The 22,400-nt window shown below is 44.7% G+C and overlaps 1 protein-coding gene across 11 annotated transcripts in view; it reads right to left on the bottom strand.

Annotated features, from left to right (window-relative positions):
* Positions 1-22,400, bottom strand: part of AKAP13 (A-kinase anchoring protein 13) — a 338,427-nt gene that overhangs the window by 84,594 nt on the left and 231,433 nt on the right. For all 11 annotated transcript variants that reach the window (XM_054041161.1, XM_054041152.1, XM_054041157.1 and 8 more), the window contains 3 exons: positions 19,709-19,790; positions 10,522-10,658; positions 1,848-2,209 (listed from right to left, as the gene is read on the bottom strand). In XM_054041161.1, coding sequence (XP_053897136.1) covers positions 1,848-2,209; positions 10,522-10,658; positions 19,709-19,790 — 581 coding nt within the window. The remainder of the gene's footprint in view (positions 1-1,847; positions 2,210-10,521; positions 10,659-19,708; positions 19,791-22,400) is intronic.

The raw sequence follows: 22,400 nt of genomic DNA, 5'->3' as shown, positions 1-22,400 counted from the left end.
TGGTTTTTCCTTTGCAAATCACCTTTCAGCCAGATGTACACCCTTGTCTATTGGTGGCTGTGTACGTGAAAATATGAAAATAATTTCTCTGTTTCTTTACTTAAAGAATATATCAATCATTTACAGTAGGAATATTTTCCCATGTCACAAACATCCAACCTGTGCCATCCAACCTCTGATTCAGAAGTTTTTAACTCCATCTGCTTAGCATTAGCTGTAATTGCCAAATATGCAGAGTTTATTACCCTCAGAAATCCTTACATAATAAGTTCAGTACATAAAAAATAAATCTTTCTAAATTAATTTATGAGCTTATAGACTCAGTCTGTCATAAACTGGCTTTGATCTCTGAAGTTGCCTCTCTTGCGGTTCTAAAATATCGGTGTGATTTTATTTATTTGTGTGTCATCCCGGGACCTGGAAAGAAGTCCAGAAAGGGGTAACAAAGTCATGTAACAAAACAAACAATGCATATTACTTTCCGAGTACTGAATGTTTTCTCAAGTTTAGCTTTAGAGGAAATAAAACTTATAATTTAAGGATCTATAATTTCTCTTCAGTGCATGAAAATAACATCTAGAAATGTCAAGGGGATTTATCCACATGCATTAAAGGGTGACTAATATCTCTAAATCGGGGTCACCAAACTCTACCCTCTGGCAATTTACCAGGAGCCAAAGGACAACTATTGGTTTTAATATAATGCAGACGACTCTGGCCATGTTACTTGTTAATACGGAGCTGTGACCCATGAAAACAACAACTCCCAGCAGTCAACTGGATGGGTTCCAATTTGACTCCTGATGGACCTGCAGTCTTCAACAAGCCACGCATCCATATTGCAGATGAGAGTGGTATACAATATATGTGACTTAGGGAACAAACTTTGACCACCCTGGCTCTAAAGGGATGTTGGTCCTATTTAAATCAGCGACCAAACTCACTTGGTTTCAACAGGACCAGGATCTTAAATGACTATGTAAAACTAGAGTAACTTTTGTGCGGTGCAAATGAAGAAAGGCTGATGTGCGTAAGAACATGCTGGGTACAAAGGGAGTCAGAGAACTTGATAGTTACTCAGAATGCAGAGGGCTTACTCCTAATCAGTTACTTTATGGGTGGAATTTTTCTGCAACTGGAGATCAAGGGAGGAGTGGTTCTGGAAAATAACATTATTTCTTTTCACAGTAGTTGATGTAAAGAGGTACATGGCAAGCCTTGCCTTTGTGGTGTTCCCTAGTCTCTTCTGAAAGGAGAGAGAGCAGAGGGGGAAACTGGAAGAACATCCTAGGCATAGGATGTATAGGGTCTGTCCACTTCATTCAATACTGCAATCCTATCAGGATTCAAATTGGAACCCATCCACCCCAGTCCCAAGACTAAAGGCTTATATTTTTCCATTACAGCCTTACAGCCCACTCAACACCTTAATGTGAGAACGCTACTGATTAATAGTGGCTGTGTTTATTTGTGGTCACCTAGATTTAACTCAGATAACCTTTCCTTTAGCAAAACCCTCTGCATAGGAACAGGTGGTGATAATTTACATTAAGGACTGGTCCAAGGTGTTTCCATTCACTTCAATGGGCTTTAGATAAGGACCTAAGTCCTCTGAAAAGCTAAAATATATTGTAGACATAAAGTACTTTAATTCAACATGTACTTAAAACCAGGAAGATTAGTTTGTTTGTTTTTGTAGTAAGTGGTTCTCTCTCTTTCTCTCCTCAGAGTTCATCGAATGACCTCACTTTTCCGTGTTTTTGCACATCCTTCAAATGCCAATCGCAAAGCCCACAAGCACGTGCTTATGTGCGTGTAAACAGCTTTAAACAGCCTTTTTCACTCACCTCCTGTGATTGATTTCTGCCTCATTGGCAGCATTCTTCCCCGGCCCCCAGCTGTGCCGTCGGAATGGTGACAGTGGTCGCATGGAATTTCTTAAGACAGAGGAGTGGGTAGGCACTTCCGTAATACTGTCCATCTCTTCTTCCATCTCGCCCGAGCCACCAAGTTCACTCTCCCGTCCCCCTGCGGCTCCCATGTCAATGCCGTTTCCATCCAGAGTGTGCCTCTCCTTAGGCCTGTTGAGGTTTAGAGCATGTGGAAGGGATATGTCACTCCCAAGAGAGGAATTCCTCTCCAAAGAGACTGTGTCGTCTGCCGATGAGCTGGAACTGGTGACATCGCAAGCAGACTGTTCCTCTTCAGGCTGTTACAGCAAAAGTAAAAACATGAACCTTAGGTAAGAGAGATCTCAACTGACAGCCCGGGCCAGAGCCAGTCATCACAAAAGCTAGGCCCGTTCCTTCTTATTTGCGCAAGTCACCCCCTACAACTTTGCTCCCTTGTCTTATCCTACCCAAAAACTCATCCTGCTACTGTAAAGTTGGGCTCCCTACTCAGTTCTGCCAATGCAATCCAATCCTGACACTACAGCACTTCCTGCTATTCTATTAATGTCCTTCTCACAGTTCTGTTAATGCACCGTAACCCTACAATGTAGCTTCTCCTGCATTTCCAGTCCTAAAGCCTTTTGCCAGGCAAAGATTTGTAAGCCTGCCAAATACTTATGTCGTTTAAATGATGGGCACAGATGATTGCTAGGTCATATGACTTCAGTCTGCAAACTCGGTCCTCTTTGTGTGAGCTGAACCAGATTGGTAGCTTCCAGTCATTACAGCAAAAAGGCTAACACACTGTTCCACTGCACCATACAGCACAAACTGAACATTAGTCAGTAGCATAAAACAAACACACACAAAATGATTAGTCCCCTCCCCCAACCACCTTCCATTTATCAAAAAGTTAATGTCAGGAGTTTCAGCATTTGTCAAATCCAACTATAATTGAAAAATACTGTTCCACGGGATTGGCCACCTTGTGGGACGGGTCTTTATTCAGACTGTAATCTTGGGTTTAGTTTGCTCCAAAAGCAGTACGTGGAACCCCAGCTAGCTCTATTCGGCTATCGGCCACATTCTGACAATACATCTTAAAGCGAGTCTATGATTATCCTGTGTTCCCGATGGCTAGTATAAAAAACACAAGCATGTTGATGACATCATTTTCAGACTCAAGGCCCATGTGGGAAGTTTCAATGTATATTCCTGCAGAGTCCTGCACTGTATCATTTAAAATAATAATATTCCGAATGTTTCATCCAGTTGTATATAATGGACTATTCACCAAAGCCACAGTGGCTAACTGTCTTCAACTATCAGAGGGGTAGCCATGTTAGTCTGGATCTGTAAAAAGCGACAAAGAGTCCTGTGGCACCTTATAGACTGACGAAGTGGGTATTCACCCACGAAAGCTTATACTCCAATACGTCTGTTAGTCTATAAGGTTAGTCACAGGACGCTTTGTCGCTGTCTTCAACTAGCAGGCTCACTGATACTTAACAGGAACTGAGCATTTGGGGAGCTGCAGTCCGTCAAATCTCATTTGCAAAAAGATACCAGAATACCAAATTCAATTGTCAGACGAGAGATGTGCCTTTACAAATGCAACAGACAACAGTAATGAACGTGAACACAAATGCTGTTACCACATTCCCACTATGGGGCACCTCAAAGTCCAACATCGTGGGCTCTTTAAAAATCAGTCAATTAGACCACTCCAGAGTCTGCATGTTTCTGTTCTGCGTTTGTACTAGAACAAAAATATCACCTAAAGGCTTCTATGGCAATTAAAAAGGGAGTATGAGGTGTTTGAAAACAGTCGTTGGTAAAATACTTCATAATTTAAAGAGAAACCTTACTGCCAAGTTTGGTGGGCATTAGCCCTGCTTCTCATATCAGTTTAATAAGTACAAGATACATTTTTTAAGGCATCTATTAAAGAAATGCTTCCACATTCTTTCCCACAATCACATCCATCAAAAACCAATATCCACAGAGTAGACTGCATGAGTAATACTTCCCCCCCCCCCACTGTAAGTATATATTTTTGGTTGAAATAATTCAATGATCTGTGTGTCATGGTAAGGAATATCGTCCATGAAAGATATTTTTTCTGTAAATATACTCCAGTGACAAAATTAGTGTTAGAAAAAAGTATATTACAGTATATTTTTTAAATGAGGTTTGGGGTAAAACAAAACAAAAACATAAGAAAACTGGAGAAGCGGCCTTATAAAGTTACAGATTTTTTTTTTTTTTTACATCATTGATGATAGCTTGGCATTTGCATGTCATGATGACAGTTTATTGAACTTCCTAAATCCAGACAAATTACTTAGTAGTCATGATGAGAACAATACTTTATTAAAGAAGGAAATAGTTTGTTTCTCTTTTCCAGGTCACAGGAAGCTGTTGTCATAATAAGGCAGAGTCCCTGAAGGGCAGGAAGATTGCATCCCGGCTGACCACCAGAAGGGTACAGTTAGTTAAAGGACATTAATCCTGGATGCAAATGGAATGGATGTAGTGCAAAATTGCCAAATTACTGTGTTTTGCTGCCTAACTCCAAAACAGGGAAAGGGATTTTTATTTTCCAAATGGAAATAATTTACTAAAAAAAAAATCCCTATTTAAAAAAAAAAATCAGAATTACTTTCCCTCATATATGCGCTTGCTTGTTTCTTAAATTACAGCTGGATAGAATCAAAATATAATTTAAAAATTATAATTAAAATTATACTTATACATTTGGTTCATTTATGGTTTTGCCTTCATCTCTTGGACTAGTTTAGTAAAAAAACACAAGGTGCAAGTTGCTCGAGCCTCCAGGGTACAGTCATGACTCTAATATCCCTCCTGTTCTTCAGAAAAAGTTCTCCTAAATAACACTGATTTCCTATTTTAAAAAAGACACTCCCTTCCTGTAAGACAAAGCATTTTAAAGAGTCAAGACTAACAGGGACACAGTGTGGCCTAGTGGATACAGCACCAGACTGGGACACAGGAAACTTGGATTCTATTCCCAGCTCTGCCAATGGGTGATCTTGAACAAGACACTTGACCTCCCTGAGTCTGTTTCTCCATCTGTAAAATGGTGATAATGATACTGACCCTTCTCTATAAAATGTTTTGAGATTTATCAATGAAAAATGCTGTATCGGAATTATTATCATCATAATGCTCAAGAACTCTGGGCTGCACATACTGATCTGCAATTGCAGAATTGCTCTTGAGCACTGAATTATACACACTAAAGTTTTTATTTCAAGATTCCCAATCAATGTAAAAGGGTATCTCTGATTCACAATGAAAGTGTAGCTTGGCACCTGTACTTTTCAATCAAATATTATAATGGAGATTTATTAACTTAAGTAAATAAGATGTTAAATCTCCCAGGAAATATTGCATATTTCAGGCTATGGCTAGCTAGACCCATCATGTCTGTTCTCCCTAATTTGCACAGCTAATTAGAAAACCATTAAAAGCTGCATTAGGAATAACAATAACTTAAAAACAAAAATGGTGCAGCACAGGAGATTGTATCTGTAGATGGGAATCATCATGTTGGAAAAACCTGTACAAGATTTCAAAACCTGGAATGCAGAAAATGTCCCTCCACTCCATTAACAAAACATCCTCTTTTAGCCCCACTTATCAGTTGAATGTAAATTCCCTAGATAATGATGCAAATTACAGAAAGCAAAACCCACAACACAAGACTGGAACCTCTCAATATCACAAGGCCTGAGAGTCATAAGCTATTCATCACCACCACTACACAGAGATTTTTTTTTTTAATTTAGCAATTTGCCATCACAGTAGAGTAAAAAAAAAAAAAAAATCTGTGTTAATGGAACTTGTAAACTGTGCTGGCAGGTCCACAGATCACAACTGCTTACTATTCCTTCCAGCTAATGAACTTAGGTACTCAATTCTAACCCTGCTGATGACCCAGTGTTGGGCGTGATTACTAAACTAGGTATGACCATGGCTCCCAGGTGTTAGCTAATTAAAAAAACAACCGAAACCCCACATCATCATACACTAGCTCCTGAGAACTTTAAGGAAGGCAGATTAATTAATGTGATGGGAATTTTAAAACCACAGAATGTCACATGGTCTTAATATGTGCCAAAAAGTGGGAGGGTCTTAACATTAAAATTAGAAACAAACAGTTTCCTTTGTTTCTTTTATGCCGTCGTTCAGGGGAGTGTGGAAGCTTCTGGGGAAAAGAAAGATCATAGATGAAGGTAAAAAAAATTAGTGAGATGGGGCCATCACCCAGGAGGAAATCTTTGGGAGAATCCTAATTCATTTTAGCATTTTGGGAAGTGAAGGCCAAGCTGTCCACTCATGAAAATGATCATTGTATATCTCTATATATCACCGACTCTCTATCTACTGCCCGACTATGTGCAAGATTGAAAGCTTTAGGAAATACTCCTTAGGATTTCTCTTCCTTTTCCAGCTGTAGGCAGTGTACCACAGCTTAACTTGTAAGACTGCTCGGTGGCTCAAAAAGATAAGGAATACAGTCTCCGGTGTGACCTCTGGCTCACAGAGGTAATCTCTTTAATAATATCTGCAAGGGCAGGTTCACAAGCTGCATGGTGACTTTAAGTGTCAATGGGAGCTTAAAAGCTAAGATGAGCAAGCAATACTAGTTATGCCCCAGGAAGATAGAGTTACACAGACGACAGGAAATAACCTTAGACAGCATTAATCATTCACAGAAGAGAACGTTGCAATATCTGCCTACTGCACAGATAGCTCTCTAGAGAAGGAGGAGGAGGATGACTAGGCTATGGGAATAAACACTGGAATAGAGCCTGACATTTTGCTGGAGTCTTAGGGCTCATTGTGTAAATGACTCTCAGATGCCAGCAACTGCAAAGAATCTGAAGAAACAAGGCGTGCTTTGATGATAGGGCCTCTAACTGAGGAGCTCTTGTTTCTTTGGCACGTGATGCTCAACCCTGCATGTGCCAATCAGAACAATATGGGAGATGGGTAAAACACATAGTAATGAGAACATATAGATACACACATGCACCTATAGTCAGATGCAGTCCCAGGCATCTCGCAGAGATTGACTGCTTAGAGGACCTCAAGCCTCTGGAGCCCCTGAACAGAAGCAGGGCTTAAAATGGATGAAATGTTAACAATCTTGTGGAGGCTACAAGAATTCCTGATATTCACAAGAGGCTCCGTATAGCCATGGGACTGCTCTGCCTACAGTTTCCTGACTATATTAAACAACTAATATTGGATTTCCAGCCAGTGCTATCTTTCACTTCACTGAGTATTTGTATAGTAACTCTTGCTATGAAGAATGGATGTTTCATACAGCAAACAGCTGCTGCAGCAAGCGGTTCAAGTGTAACTCCATCCAAAGGAGAAACAGGAACTTTACAATAATAATAATAATCAGGAATGGGCAAAATCGAAGTGCTCGAGGTTTTGAGACCCTCACATGCTTTTTGGTTTGTTTGGGTTTTTTTGTTGTTGTTCACACAAGTAGTTTTTACAAACTTTTTTCTTCCACAGTTGAAATCTATTTCTCTTCCCCCCACTCCACCGCAATTCAATTAAAACAATATTGACCTGGATAAAGGAAAGCCTGGGCTAGTTACTAGGGACAGAACTACCTCACTACCTCTAAGAAAGACAGGCTATAAGATGTCCTACAGTATATGCTGTGCTTGATCACTAGGATTTCTCTCTCTTTACTCCTTTTTTAAATTAACTCTTTGTTTTTCAGTCTCTGCACTTTCCACTCCATTTTTCACTTGATTTTTTTTTAATCCCTGCTCCTTTTCCACAGTATTTCCTATACATTTAACAACACAGACCCTGATACGTAAGAACTGGTGTGCACATCACAGAATGTCTAGCCCGACCTGCCTGTATTTTGATGGTCTCTCTCCCCTGCACAAATTAGTCTTCGATTCCTAAACCAGAACTCGTCAAAATTAGGGACTCGAATTGGGAGAGTGGTCTAGGATATACTTAATGAATTTAACTCCTTGCTGTTCATGTACGAACCTGACAAGAAGCAGGCAGTGAGCAGATTCAGATTTTTATAACATTGGTAATTCAGAATCATTTGCTGAATGGGTTACATGAACATTACGGGTCGTTCATAAACTATTTGCTGTGACTACCACTCATGATTTGCTATGAATAGTTCTCTATTTATGCTGTGTCTTTGGTCACCTAAGTTACATGATCTTGGCAGTGCTCCAGAGCTGGACGACTCCCAAACCCACGAACCCTTTAAGATGGCCATTCAAACATCAATACTTGTGTAAATGCATATTGTCACCATCATGTCTCTGAAATATGTCAATATTCACAGCACTTTCCATTTTGAAAACTTTTTTATGGACAAAACGTGCTGGTACTAACGTTTGTGAAAAGTGAGCAAAAAGGGCCACAAATACCATCTGATTGAGGTCAGTACTCATTTGAATGAATGTTCAAAAATACTTTCTTTTTAAAACTGATTTTTCCCATCTCTTATTGGGACCCTGGGAAAAAAAGATAAATGAAAACCAGAAAAAGCTACTGAAAGCTTGATAGTATTGATGAAAGCTTCTGGTATTTACAAATATACAATGGATTGAGGCACAAATATAGTAAAGAGGTGCCAAACATATAGGAAGGAGAGAGACAGGGAAAAGGGAACCCTTCTGTTTAGATCTGGAGGGTTAGCAAAGGGGAGACAAAAGTGCTTGTAAGGCAGAGGTCAACTAAGTCATTTCAGCTTTGAATAAGCTTTCAAACTACATTGCTAAATCTTTTCAGTTTTACACCCACCTCTAGATGCAATCCACCACATAGTGGGAAAGACTCAGAACACTGATTTGATAAGAGCTTTCCATTCTGCAAATGAAAATTTCCTCAGTACTTGCCCTGTCACTGTAACGGAGCCATTAAAGAATCATATACCCTACTTGCACACTTCCCTCGGCCCCACACCTTGACGTTTCTTTCCCCTGTGACACTCCTGCCATTTTGGATTACTATGTCATTTTGAACCTCCATTTTTGTGGTTATATTTTGGGAAACACACCTTATAACGTGGGGGGGGGGGGGAGAATGTAAAATGTTTTGCCATTATTTACTTTAACTCCCCACTGCCACTTCCACAAACACCATTATTAAGATCAGACTCAAATAATGAGCAATGCTGAACTCTGTAACTCATGCAACTCCCTGAATGAGATAACTGGAGACAATGCTCTGCTCTGCCGGAAGGAAAGCCCTGTATAGAGGCAAGTTCCCCTCCCACATTTCGTGAGTGAGATGGGAAAGGGTGAGGCTGGTGAGCTCCACGCCCTGCCACTTTCACTAAGGGTGACTTTCCAGTGCATTTACAGCACATGAGATCACTTAATCCAGGCTGTGGTCTTTCCCATCGTGCTGGAAAACGTTCGCCATCATCTGACTTGATTTAACCAAAGAGAAATTCAATTTGTTAAATGCATTTCTCTGGAAGTTTGCATGAAAATCGCCCCCACTTCCAGTTGCTCAAGATAGGAAACGCATGTCTGAGCAGGAGGTAAGCATGGGATGGCTACAGATGATAAATAATAATCTGTGCAGAATTCTAAGCTTCACCATATACACACAGAGCTTGTGCCAAGGTTTCTGTGACGGTTGTTCACAGGAGTCTAGTGAGCCTTCTCATTCTGGAGCATTTTTTCCTGAGGTGCCCTTTCAGCCACCTCCTATGCTTATCCTTTCACCAGATAGAGTGGGTGAAGGCAAGCATCTTAACATTATAAATTGGTCAGCTGGAAGTATTTGAGGGTGGGTAGTTTCTGCTTCTCAAGTTAGACCAGGCTGTCCTGGTCCAGGAAGCAGTAGACCCAAGGCAACTTCTGAAACAAAGCAACTCTCATTTAAGAGTCTGATCTTGTATCTTGGTTTTCACCCTCCTCCTCCTCAGGCCAATGATGACTCTCAGGACTTTTAGGCCCCTTAGCAAACTGGAAGCACTGTCACTCAAAAACACCCAACAACTAGAGCTATTACTATCACTTATATTGCTATTGCCTGGCAATGTAACCATGTCACTCTGCATTGTTCAATTGGCCCTAAGTATCCAGAGTGAGTGTTTTCTTCCTTTTAACATACTCTCACTGAAGTGATGGAATCACACTGGTTCTCCAACAAACCGTAGTATACAGTGCAGAGGAGGCCAATGGAAAGCTCAGTGCTTTGCAGGAGGTCTCTGTTTGTAGGAGAAAATGTAACGTTTGTAACACTGGATTTCATAGCCTCTGTGCAACCCTTATTAGAGACCTTAAAAGAAAGTGTACTTTTTCAACTCTTCCGATTGCGTTTGAGCTATCTGCAGAAAGTTAAAATCAAATTATCCCCTTTAATGAACCCTGCTGGAAATCAAAAACTTTGTGCAAAACCACAGCAAACATGTCCCTCTTGATCATCATTGTAGCTGTACACAAGGGGCCTGATCCTTCCTATCTGTTCATCTATTTCCAGTTACCTAATCACCAGTCGTTATATAGGCAGAACTCCCACAAAATCAATGGGAGTTTTGCCTGGGGAGGGTCGTTAGGATCAGTAAGCTGGCCTTCTGAGACAGCCCTACCTTTCCAAAGACGATGTCATCCATCCCATCGCCAGGCAAGGGGAAGAGTTCAGACTCGCTTCCAGTTTCTCTTTTCAGGACACCCTGTGATGAGGCACAGTCTCCACTCAGCCCATCTTCCAGGAAATTTTCACATTCTGGGGAAACAAACAACAAAACACCAGAATGAGTTACAACCTGGCCTTTTCTTTTGCAGTCACATGCATCCATCTCTCATTTTTGCTGCACGAGGTACAGAGAGGGCATCACATCTGCAATTGGTTGTCGACAGCAGCACTGGTCACGTCAACTAATTGCTACTGACCTATTTAAACAGGCCACAAGTGTAGGCTTTCCCTACACAAGCGGCGACCCCAGTTTGATAAACACTGGCGTAAAGCATATGTAAGTGAAACATGTGTTCCTTTTTCTCAATATCAGAGAAAGTCAATTCCATTTAATTCTTTAAAGCCAAGGTTAGGATTTCTTTAGTGCTTAGCAGGAGAATTTCCCACATCTCCTACCAGGGGTGAAAGAGTTCACTTTGTTTTGGAGAAAGGTATGCTCTCTTAACAGATTAAGTTATTCAGAATTCATACGTTTTTTAAATTTTGTACTTGCACCTGGAACTTTGATCGTTAGAGACATTTTATAAATTAAAAATAAATCCATTTCAACCTAATGCATGTTTTCATAAATTGCCTCTACCTTTCATTATCCTGGTGCTGAGCACAGAATGAACACTTAGAGTACAGCTGGTCTGAAAGGGATTATCTCCTCTACATCATTTTTTTTAAAAACTAACAAACTTTAGTTTTTGTTGATATTTCAGTGCAAAATGTCAACATTTCATAGAAAAACCCCAAACCTGAAAATCAAAATCTCTTCAGCCTTTGGCAATCAAAAAATGTTTAGCCAAAAACTGAACCATTTAGTTTCTATTTTTTTAATGAAAAAAACTGAAAAGAGTTGAGAAAAGCAAGCACTTTCTATGAACATTTTCATTTTAGCAAAAAACCAATTTTCCATCAAAATATTTTAAAGTAAATATCTTCATCCTGACCTAACCTAGGCAGACAAACACATTTTGATGGTATCTGCTTGAATGAAACGTTTATTCACTTTTAAATTACATCTATTTGCTCAACCCTCAGCTGTGTCGTACGTACACTCTGCGTAGCTGAGATGGGTTTGGGGTGAGGAGAGGAGCAATAAGTCACCTTTGTCTCTATCTGAAACAGGCCCCGTCTCCCCCATGGCTGCTCTACTTCAACTGTAAGCCTCTTGGGGCACGGACCATCTATTGCTCCTGTGTTTGTACAGCCCCTAGCACAACAGGGTCCTGTACCATAAGTAGGTGTCCTAGGTACTACGGTAATACAAATAATATTACGCCAGCTGTAGCCAGCCTCTGCACAAAACTCAGCCCAAGGGATAAGGACTGTCAGGTTGCACCGCAAAGGTCTCCCACAAGCCCATGTTCAGATGGTCCTAATTAAAAATTCAACTCTAGCTAAATAGTACATGTAAACTCAGTACTTCTCAGCTGAGAAGTTCACTCAGTGAGTATGTGACAGGAGAAGAGACGCCAAAATGAAGGCTGGCTACACTGTATAGTCTACTGAGTCACTGAGAGATGACTATGTTGTGGTAGTGACATGCTTGGCCTTTGGTGGTGGTGGGGAGAGAGCGCTAAACAGTCAACCATCCGCCCCTGGCACCAGCACTGAGCCATTACATCCAGGAACAGCATGGTTCCACCTATTTCCATCTGTGTCCCTTGGTTAGTGGGAAATGGAGACAGCTTGATAGTTGTGCAAAAGAAGAATAGTGGAAAGTTCAAAGAGAATGAAAAAAAATGCTCTTTTGAAAGCACTCAGATACAACGAATGCTTCCCTAGAAAACTGCTTTCCACTAGTGGAGATAAAGATGTTCCCTGTGGTACTGTAATTACGCTCAAGAAAGAAAATAAGATTGGAAACACCAATATTCAAGAGATGAGTTTCCAAACCACAGAGAATAGGAAAAGTACTTCTTGTACTAGGTGTGGCTGTTCCCCATTCCTTCTCCCCTTTCAGTAACCCGGAAAATCTGAACCTCTTTTCCACAGCTTTTGGGAGGGGAGGGGGAAGAAAGAGAGAAAAGGAAAAAAGAGAAGCTGTAACAGACTGTGAGCCAACATCCCGAACAATCCAGCTGGCAGTTTAACAGAGCATGTCCACATTCCAGACAGAAAAACAAACAGGCTCAGCGACGTTCTGATGGAAAATTCACAGGGAAGCTCCAGATTCTCCAATGGACGGATACCTCGCCCAGAAAATAAATCAGAACAGGCATTAAACAGGATTGCAGGGCCAAGAGAGGGGCATGAGAGGGTGGAAGAGGAAGGAGTTTCTTTCTTTCAAGAAACAATGGGGGGAGGAGAAACCTGACACAGACCTCGTCCCAGCTGCGCTGAGAACTTTCCAAATCCAAAGGCTGTTTGGAATAATTCTCTCCCCTTTTCAGAGGCACTTTATTTATTGATTTTTTTTAAACAGTAACATGTTGCACAATTTGGGACTCCACATTCTTACACCATAATCTGATAAGCCCTGGTGACGACACTGTGACAATGCCTTAATAGAACTAGACAGATGACTCTCATCACATATACGTCATGTATTTACTGTGCACACATGATTTATAGTTTAACTCTGCTCATACATGTGTGTGTGTCTCTCTCCATGGCGATGCATATGAAAATAAAATGACACTGGGTGCATTTTTATGTGCATCAAATGGAGACAAATACAAATCAAACTAAAAACCCCTGGGAAGGAAAACTCCAAGCAGTTCACTGCAAGGAATTACCACAGCATCATCCCCTCAAAGTGGGGGAGAGGTAAAGGAAGGAGAAGGCATAGCTTTCTAACTGAATGCTTGCACTGAGATCCATGGGAAAACCATAGCTCTCAATGTATTCAAGCAACCTATATGTTTTTTATAAGAATTAATATTAAATGAGATCCTTTCTATAAGTGGTTGTTTTTAATGATCCTATAAAATTTAAGTGAGCTCCAGCTCAACTATCAAATTTGATAGGATTCAATTCCATATTGTATTCTTACGGGAATTCTACGCCATTGCAAATGTGCAGAATTTATGTGCCCCGCAGATTTCTTTGCTTCCCCGCAGAAAAATGACTTTCGGATGGGGAAGCAAAGGGAAGCCACAAAAGCTGTCATGCAACCCACCCGAGCAGCGTGTTTCGGGTGCCCAGGGCAGCCAGCAGAGAGGTAAATCACTGTGGCGCTGGGGGCGGACTGGGGAAGACATGGCTGGTGGCTCCTACCCTGCGCCGAGCTCAGCTGCTAGTCCCATCTGGGCTGGGGAGGACAGGACTTTCTCTTCCCTTGCACAGAATCCGGGGCCACATCAGACCCACCCCCAGATTTCTCCCCCAGCTGTAGACAACTCTGCAAACTCCGCCCTTGCCCCACGCTTCCTGCACCCATCCCTCCTCAGCTGCAGGGGGAAGGATCACTATACAGGGAGCTGTTCCTGCATCTGCCCAACCCCTGTGCATCCAGACCCCCTCATACCCAGAACCCCCCCAATGAGCTCCACTCCCCCGCACCTGGACAACCCCAACGAGCCACCCACACCTGAATCCGCACCCTACCAAGCCCCAACCAGCTGCACCGGGAGCCCCACCCCACTGAGTCCCACTCCCCCCAAAATCTCCCCACACCTGGACTCCCTGCCGAGCTCTATCCCCCCTACACCCAGCCCCCCCCATACCTGAGCCCCAGCCACCTTCACCTGGACCCCCCTGCAGTGTCCCATTACTGTTGCACCTAGAACCCCCCAACAAGTCCCTGTACATCCAGATCCCCCCACACTTGGATTCCACAGTGAGCTACCCACACCCAGATTGTCCCACACAGAACCCTCTCAACACACACCTGTCCCCCCCACTAAGCCCCTCCACACTTGGATCCTGCCTTGCTGAGCCTGCCTGCCCACACCTGATATGGAGGGGCAGGGCCGGGGGGTGTTTCTGGGGCAGGCCCGTTCCTTGCGCTGTGTCAGGGTTGAGTGCAACCTCACCGCTGAGTCCGTGTCCTGAGGGAGGTGGGAGGGGGGAGAAAGGGGAGCTGCACAGTGATCTCCCATCTCTGTGTTGTGCTCCCCAACACCATGCTGGAGCTTCCACATTTATTTGACAAATAAAACTTGCAGAATTTTAAAATATTGTGCACACAATTTTTAAATTTTGGCGCAGAATGCCCTCTGGAGTAATACTGAATTCTACTGGTTGTTGAGTTAACGTCTGCAGAACTCTACTGATTTCATCTCTGTCACATTCTGTCAGACCTTTGCCTAAGGGGGAGAGAGACACCTGCATTCTTCCCTGTCCCTCCTCCCATTCCGCAGCATTGCAGCTCAGGCAGGAGCTGTGTTGCTATTGTGATCCTTGAAGTCTTTGTGCAGTAACCACACCACTTCAGAAAGGGACAGAAGCGGAGGAGCTGGAGTACAGACACTGGCTTCAGAAGCGGTAACACCAACACTCCCACAGTCAGATCAACAGTAGATTTGGTGTGTCCTATTTTCATTATTTATGGAGTAATGGAGTGATATGTGTAAAGGCATTTTGCAAACACATAGAGCACACAGGCTCTGCCTTGAGGAACTGAAAATCAATTTCACAGAGGGAACTACAACCCACAGGGAAACCACATATGCAGAAGATGGCAAGCCATGTTGAAAGGTCTCATGAAAGAAGTGCAATTGAAAGAGGAGGCTGAGTGCATCTTGGGAGTGCTAGGCCGTTCTAAGCATAGTGTGACATATGAAAGAAAAGACAGCTGAGGGTGGTTAAAAGGAGACAAAAGAAGCAGCTAAGAGACATGTAAGTGGGGGTGAAATTCGGATGGACTTCAAAAATGCATGCAAGGAGCTTAAACTGACGTAATAAGAGACAGGAAGGCAGTGAAAGGATTGGTGCTTGCTACTGCCCATCAATCTGGGGGGACTCAGAAGTGGAATTATTGACTGTTTAAAATACGTGATACTTATTATCTCACTGATATGGTGGATTACTGTCAAGTGTTTCCCCAGGGAAAGTCCAGGTTTTAAAAGAGTTTTATTTTATCTAATAGGGGTGTAGCGGGGTGAACAGCCGCTCCAGCCCTGAAGGGGTTGGAAAAGCCCTGCTGAGGGCTGGGGCTGGGGCAAGGAGCAAAACCCCGGCTGACTGGTGAAATGGCTGCAGCTGGGGCCACGCCCCAGACAGAGCAACTCGGCCTTATAAGAATGTCAGGGCAGCCAGAAGCTGGGGAGTCTCGCTCTGACAGGAGAGAGAGACAGGCCTGGCTGCTGGGGAACTCACCGGGGACCTAGAGTGAGGCAGGGCTGGGGAAAGGCCTTGGGGGCTGGGAAGCCCTAGGCTGCAGGGCCTGGTCCTAGCCCCACATAGGTATTGGGGTTGCAGAGGGGCAGCCTGAGGGTGGGTAAAGGCAGCCAGTCCAAACCCCTTGTTGCCTGTGATGATTGGCTGATAGACTGCAGTCTGCACCCAGGGCACGGGGGCTAGATCAGGGGTCTCAAACTCAGATGACCTCGAGGGCCGCATGAGGACTAGTGCATTGGCCCGAGGGCCGCATCACTGACACCCGCCACTTGCTGCCTCTGGCCCCGCCCCCACTCCACCCCTTCCATGAGGCTCTGCCCCTGCCCTGCCTCTTCTTGCCCCTTCCCTGCCCCCATTCCAACCCCCTCCCTGAAGTCCTCACTCCAACTCTGCCCCCTCCCTGCCCCCAGGGGGTGCAGGAGGGGTGAGGGGTGTGGCGGGGGCTCAGGGCAGGGAGTTGAGGTGCAGGAGGTGTGCAGGGTACGGCAGGGAATTGGGGTGTGGGGTGCAGGAGGTGTGCAGGGTGCAGCAGGGGGCTCAGGGCAGAGAGTTGGGATGTGGGAGGGGTGTGGCAGAGGGTTGGGGTGCACTGTGTGGCAAGGGGCTCGGGGTAGAGGAGGAGTGTAGGGTGCAGGGTGTGGCAGAGGCTCAGGGCAGGGAGTTGGAGTGCAGGAGGGGTGCAGGATGTGATGGGGGCTCAGAGCAGGGGGTTGGGGTGCAGAAGGGGTGTGGAGTATGGGCTCCGGACTGGCGCCGCTTATCTAGAGCGGCTCTGGGGTGGCAGCGCCACGCACCGTGGCCAGGACAGGCTCCCTGCCTGCCTGCCCTGTCCCCGGTCCCACTCTGCTCCGCTCCAGGAAGTGGCTGGAGTCCCGGGGAGGCAGGGGTGGGGAAACGGCACCATGTGCTGCTCTTGCTGCTCCTCCAGGTACCTCCCCCAAAGCTCCCATTGGCCGCGGTTCCCAGTTCGCGGCCAATGGGAGCTGCAAGAGCACGGAGCCCTCTACTCACCTCCCACCCCCCTGCCCGGGGCTGCAGGGACATACAGTAGTTCAGCCGCTTCAGGGAGCGGCGCGGGGCTCGCGGCAGCACAGGGTAGACGGTGGGGGCCGCGGGGAGCTTGGCAGGCCGCACAAAAGAACGCCACGGACCGCGTGTTTGAGACCCCTGGGCTAGATTGTGACTGGCAGTAGCCACGACTGAGGCGACATGGGGATAGAGGGTGGGGTTCCCCTGGGTGGGAAGACCTAGAGAGAGAGTGCGGTACTGCCAGGGGAGCAGCACCCAAGCCAAGGGCACCGGGGTCTGGGAGGGACATGGGGGCCAATGACAGGCTAGACCAGTAGTCGGCAACGTTCGGCACCCTGGCGGGCCAGGCCAGTTTTATTTACCTGCTGAGGCGGCAGGTTCGGCTGATCGCGGCCCCCACTGGCCGCGGTTCGCTGTCCCGGGCCAATGGGGGCGGCGAGAAGCGGTGCGGGCGAGCGATATGCTGACTGCGGCTTCTCGCTGCCCCCATTGGCTCGGGACGGCGAACCGCGGCCAGTGGGGGCCACGATCGGCCGAACCTGCCACGTCAGCAGGTAAATAAAACTGGCCCGGCCCGCCAGAGTGCTTACCCTGGCGAGCCACATGATGAACGTTGCCGACCCCTGGGCTAGATACCTGGCCTGCAGAAGGTGCTCTGACGACTGGTGAGCTAATTCCCGAGACGACCAGCAGGAGGCGCCGCAGGGGTGAATCCGTGCCTGATTACAAGGGGCCAGAAGCAGACCCTAGGTAGACCCCATTTCACTTAACTACTCACATCACCCCCTCTTAACAGCACTTTGGCCAAAGTCAGATCTGAACTTCACATTTGGGGCCACTGTACAAGTCTTTTTTTGTGTGCGTCTTGCATAGAGAGCAAGACTCAAGGCTGTATCCTCAATGAAAAAACTAGGTTAACTAATTTCACTTAAGAAACAGCTCAGATTTTTGAAGCAGATGATGAAGTCCCATATGAAGGACTGCATGAGCTTGGGCAGACACTGGACTGTTGTGTTAATTCATCAGGACAGTTACATTGCCACCTCACGAAACTGCAGTTAGGGCTGCAGATTTGTCACTTTGCTGAACAAGTCACGGATACTTTGACTTCTCTGTTTGGCTGTGACTTCCATGCAGGAAGGCTCTAAGTGGGTCATGACAGAAGGGTGGCTGGGCCAAACCTCAGCGGCTCTGTGACTCCATGAGCCAAATTGCAACACCCACAGCGAGGAGCTGGGCCCAATCCCACAGGAGCCACCGCTGCCCAGAGTAAGCGTAGGATGGACTCGCTCTCAAACCCAAAGCCCAGCCCTGGGACACAGGAGCCACCACTGCCCGCAGTGAGTTTGGGGTTGGCTTGCTCTCTAGCTCCCTCTCCACCTCCCCTCCTCACCTGGACCGAAACAGGGTTGCAGTGCTGGAGTGGTTCATTTGTCAGGGCTTTGTTAAAAAAAAAAAAAAATAAAAAAAATAAAAATCATGGAGCAGTCACTAAATCCATGACTTTTACTAAATTTATCATGATTGCTCTGTGATTTTGATAAAAAGAAATGCCGTGACAAATCTTCCGACCTACGTATAATACTTATTTGCAATGGATACTTCACTCAACATGTTGCTTGGTCAGCATGCCCAGAATCAACCAGACAGCTCGCTACTTCACTCCAGGATCTGATCAGGACACGACAGTGCACGTCTAGGTGCATTATTCAGCAGGAAGCAGAGGCAGAATGTTAATGCACTAACCAGGGCTGCCCTGAGGATTCAGGGGGCCCGGGGCAAAGCAATTTTGGGGAACCTTTCTATATATATAAAAAAAAAGTGCAATACTATAGAATACTATATTCTCGTGGGGGCCCCTGCAGGGCCCCACTTGCGCCCCCCCCTCCCCCCCATTTGGGCAGCCCTGACACTAACCAGAGTGTTGCTGTTAGCCAATAATGTACACTCGGGAGAGTTAACCCTTATCTTCCAACTCATCACTGAAAACAAGTTAATACCCCTCCTTCTCCACATCTCAACCCCTCAAGTGTAATTTCTTTAATGAAAACAAAGCAAGAAATGGCCGCTATAAGAAAAGCCCAGTTCAAAGCCACCATTAAGGAAGCAGATAAACTACTCCAACTTATGCTGTTTTAAACACAACTATTAGAAGACAGGAAATATTCCCTCTTATCTGGGATATCAAGGCACCCTGAAACAGGCCAGGCTAGTTTTTCCATCCATGTGGAAGGAGGGCAAATATTAAACAGCATAAATGACCATAAGCTCAGCACAGCTCTGGGGTGGGGGTGGGAAAGATGGGTCTGAACCACCTTTCTTCTCCCTGAATCCTGGGAACCAACGGAGGCTGCTGGGTGCTCCGTACTTTTGAAAGATCCGGCTACTGATTTAGGTGTCTCAATATGGATTTAGGAATCTAATTTGGGGCACCCATTTTCAAAGTCTTGGCTATAATCTATACACCCATGCACTTCTAAATTTTATTTATGAATCAAATGAGCGAATAAAATACTTTAACACAGAATTGCATCATGAGAAGATGGGCTATGTAGCTGGATGTCTCAGTACCAGTCATATAAGCACTGGAACAATGGACTAATAATTACATGTGCCATTTTCTCCCATTTGTGCATGTTTTTATTTTATGGGGAAGGGAAAGAGGAGAGAGAGAAAGGGAAGGAAAGAAGGATAATTCCATGGTAGAAGGTTAATTGTAAGGAAAGACTGGTTCGTCACCTCCTTGAACGAAGGGATTGGGAGCACAGCATTCTACTTACCTCTAGATTCATGAGTTTGCGTCGGCTCCAGCAGTGAAGGATCTGAACATGGCTCTATTGAACACCAGCTTTCGCGATTTATCTGAAAGGGCAGAAAGTAGGCCAAGTAAGTAAATGTCAACAGTGAGGCCATTTTAGGGAGTGCAGTGCTCCTGCTTTAAGTGCATAGTGCTCTTGGTGCACGGAGACCTGTCTGGACATTCCCACCAGTGGCACTGTGCTGTCTTGAAGATTATAGGACCATTTTCACTTTCCAGCACTGAGAAAGCAACGTATTAAGGTCCACAGCTCCACTGCCATGGGTACTTTGGCCTACTTGATGCTTGCGGGCAGAACAAGACCTGTCAGTCTCTGGCAGAAAGGGAATTCCCCACACCCCAGTAGTGCCCACCATTTGAGACAGCCCCCACCACCTGATTAATTTAGTTCTACTTCCCTGAATTACAGATTGTGTTAACTAGACTGTGAGGAAAAAGCACAATGATTTATCCTGCTGTAGGGGATGGGACATTCCCTTTAGTGAGACACCACCACATCTCTGGGTGCCAATGTCCACCTGTTTCCTTTGGATTTTCTTGGTCTGGCTCTGAGGAACTCTCTCAGAAGCTGACAGGGCCTCAGCTGCTGCAAATACTTCAATCGGGGAAGTGGAGCCGAGGGGAACAACCTGGGATTTGGCTGGGAATCAGACACAACAGACAAACTGTTGGTCATTTGAAATAAAAGGTTGGCCTTTCTCTTTGTAAAGTTCTGCAGCAGGGAGGGCTGGGGCAGCCGCCAGGGAGGCAGAGACAACCGCAGGGAACTTCTGGGGGCAGGGCATTACGGTGCTGCCAGTAACTGACACCAGAGGTCTGGTTCTGTCCCCCAGCTGCAAGCAGACTGAAATATCCATTGTAATGGATCCGTGGACCTTAGCAGAGAGAAGAAAGAGAAGACGCAATATTTTATCACTCTTCAGCGCTCCCTCCACTACATGTAGAGAACATCAGAAAGGTGGGTTTGGAACTAGATTATGACATCTGCCACCTCTTAACTGGCCAGTGCCACAGGAGAGCCAGCTGGTAAAGTCACAGAAGTAAAAAAAATCAGCATTAGGCACCCTGGAAAAGCATTAGGCATCCTGCTCTGATGTCCTGGCTAAATCTTACTATAATACAGATACATACAACAAACAGCCCTAATGTTATACGGCTTTCTAATTGCCTCCTGGGCCAAAAGAATCTCAAAACTGTCTCACAAAGCGATAGGATATGTGTTTGTTTTAAGTGGCTAAAGAAATGACCAAACATACTACATCATTATTTTCCAAGATCAGTGTGAGATCCTGCTTGAGTGGACAGGAAGGATGACACAATGTTTACAGTGCTAGTCTTGGACTCGGGAGACCCAAGCTCAATTCCCAGCTCCACTTCCTGTGAGACTTTGGGCAAGTCACTTGTCACTCTGTGCCTCAGTTCCCCATCTACAGAATGAGCATATCACCATAGTACGTCAGGGGTGCATTATGAGGAGATACAATAAAGATAGTCCGATACTGTGGTAATGAGGGACACAGAAGAATCGAAGATAGAATGGGAACCAGAAGCCCTTTAAATATTTCAGATTTCACATGTATGTAACCAGTCTAAGTGACGGTTACGATGAAAAACACAAGACATTTAATATTAAACATACACACACACTAGCCGTGAGGCGATGTGAGTGAGGGGAAGGGATTGGCACTGTCCCATTCATATGTATCGAATACCTGGGAAACACTAATGCGCAGTATATAATTAAATGGTTTAGTAAAGCCTGAAAACATTATATAGACCTTGTAAATATGCACTGGTTAGAAATTGGAGTTTTCTGAGTTTCTGATTCAACTCTGCAGGAAGAAATGTGGCAGCAAGGTTGATAGGATGTGTCCAATACAGAGAAGTTGCATCTATCCATTCCTGGATTTACATGCATATATTTCACAATTGAGAGCATCACAATAGAGATCGCTAAATACCATGGCAATATTCTTCCACTCTTCCAAGTCAAACCAGAATCTCTTTGGAACGGATACGTAGGCTTTCACTGACAAATCTAGAGGAATTATCTGCGAACACATGGCAACATAAATTCAGGTTTGCCCAAGCTTATGTCTCTGAAGAAAATCCACTGTGGTCATTTATTTGTGGTGTGGGGCCAACCTTCTCTCCCTTCAATACGAGCTTGCACTTAACCTTCCCTTGCAAATATTGGGCCTGATTCTCCTCTCAACAATTTCACACCAGTGTATCTCCACAAAACCAAGGGAATTACACCCAATTTACATCAACGTCAGGGAGAGGAAAATAATACCTAACGATGTCCTGTCCGACAAACAGTGCTTGGAAAACAGATAGGGTGTTTGCAGCTGATCAAGAGACTTGTCATGACAGCATAACTTGCACTGAGTTGGATTAACATCATCATCTATCATTTTCTCTTTTTCTGTCAGAGTTAGTTGAATAAAATCACTTCAAATTAATTACAGATTTTGGCAATTTTTTCAACAGATAATTATTTGTGATTTTTCCCCATTAGCCAGCAAGCTCCACCTCGCTAGCCTGTGGCTTTTCCAAGGATTTAAACTGTTGCATTCTAAAACTAATTAATAAAAGTAAGTAATGAAAAGGTGCTACTGAAGGGAGACCTTAACAAGCCTGTGTAACATACA

The sequence above is a fragment of the Malaclemys terrapin genome, chromosome 10, assembly GCF_027887155.1.
Source record: "Malaclemys terrapin pileata isolate rMalTer1 chromosome 10, rMalTer1.hap1, whole genome shotgun sequence".
Classification (NCBI taxonomy): domain Eukaryota; kingdom Metazoa; phylum Chordata; order Testudines; family Emydidae; genus Malaclemys; species Malaclemys terrapin.
This window is presented reverse-complemented; position numbering and strand designations above follow the sequence as displayed.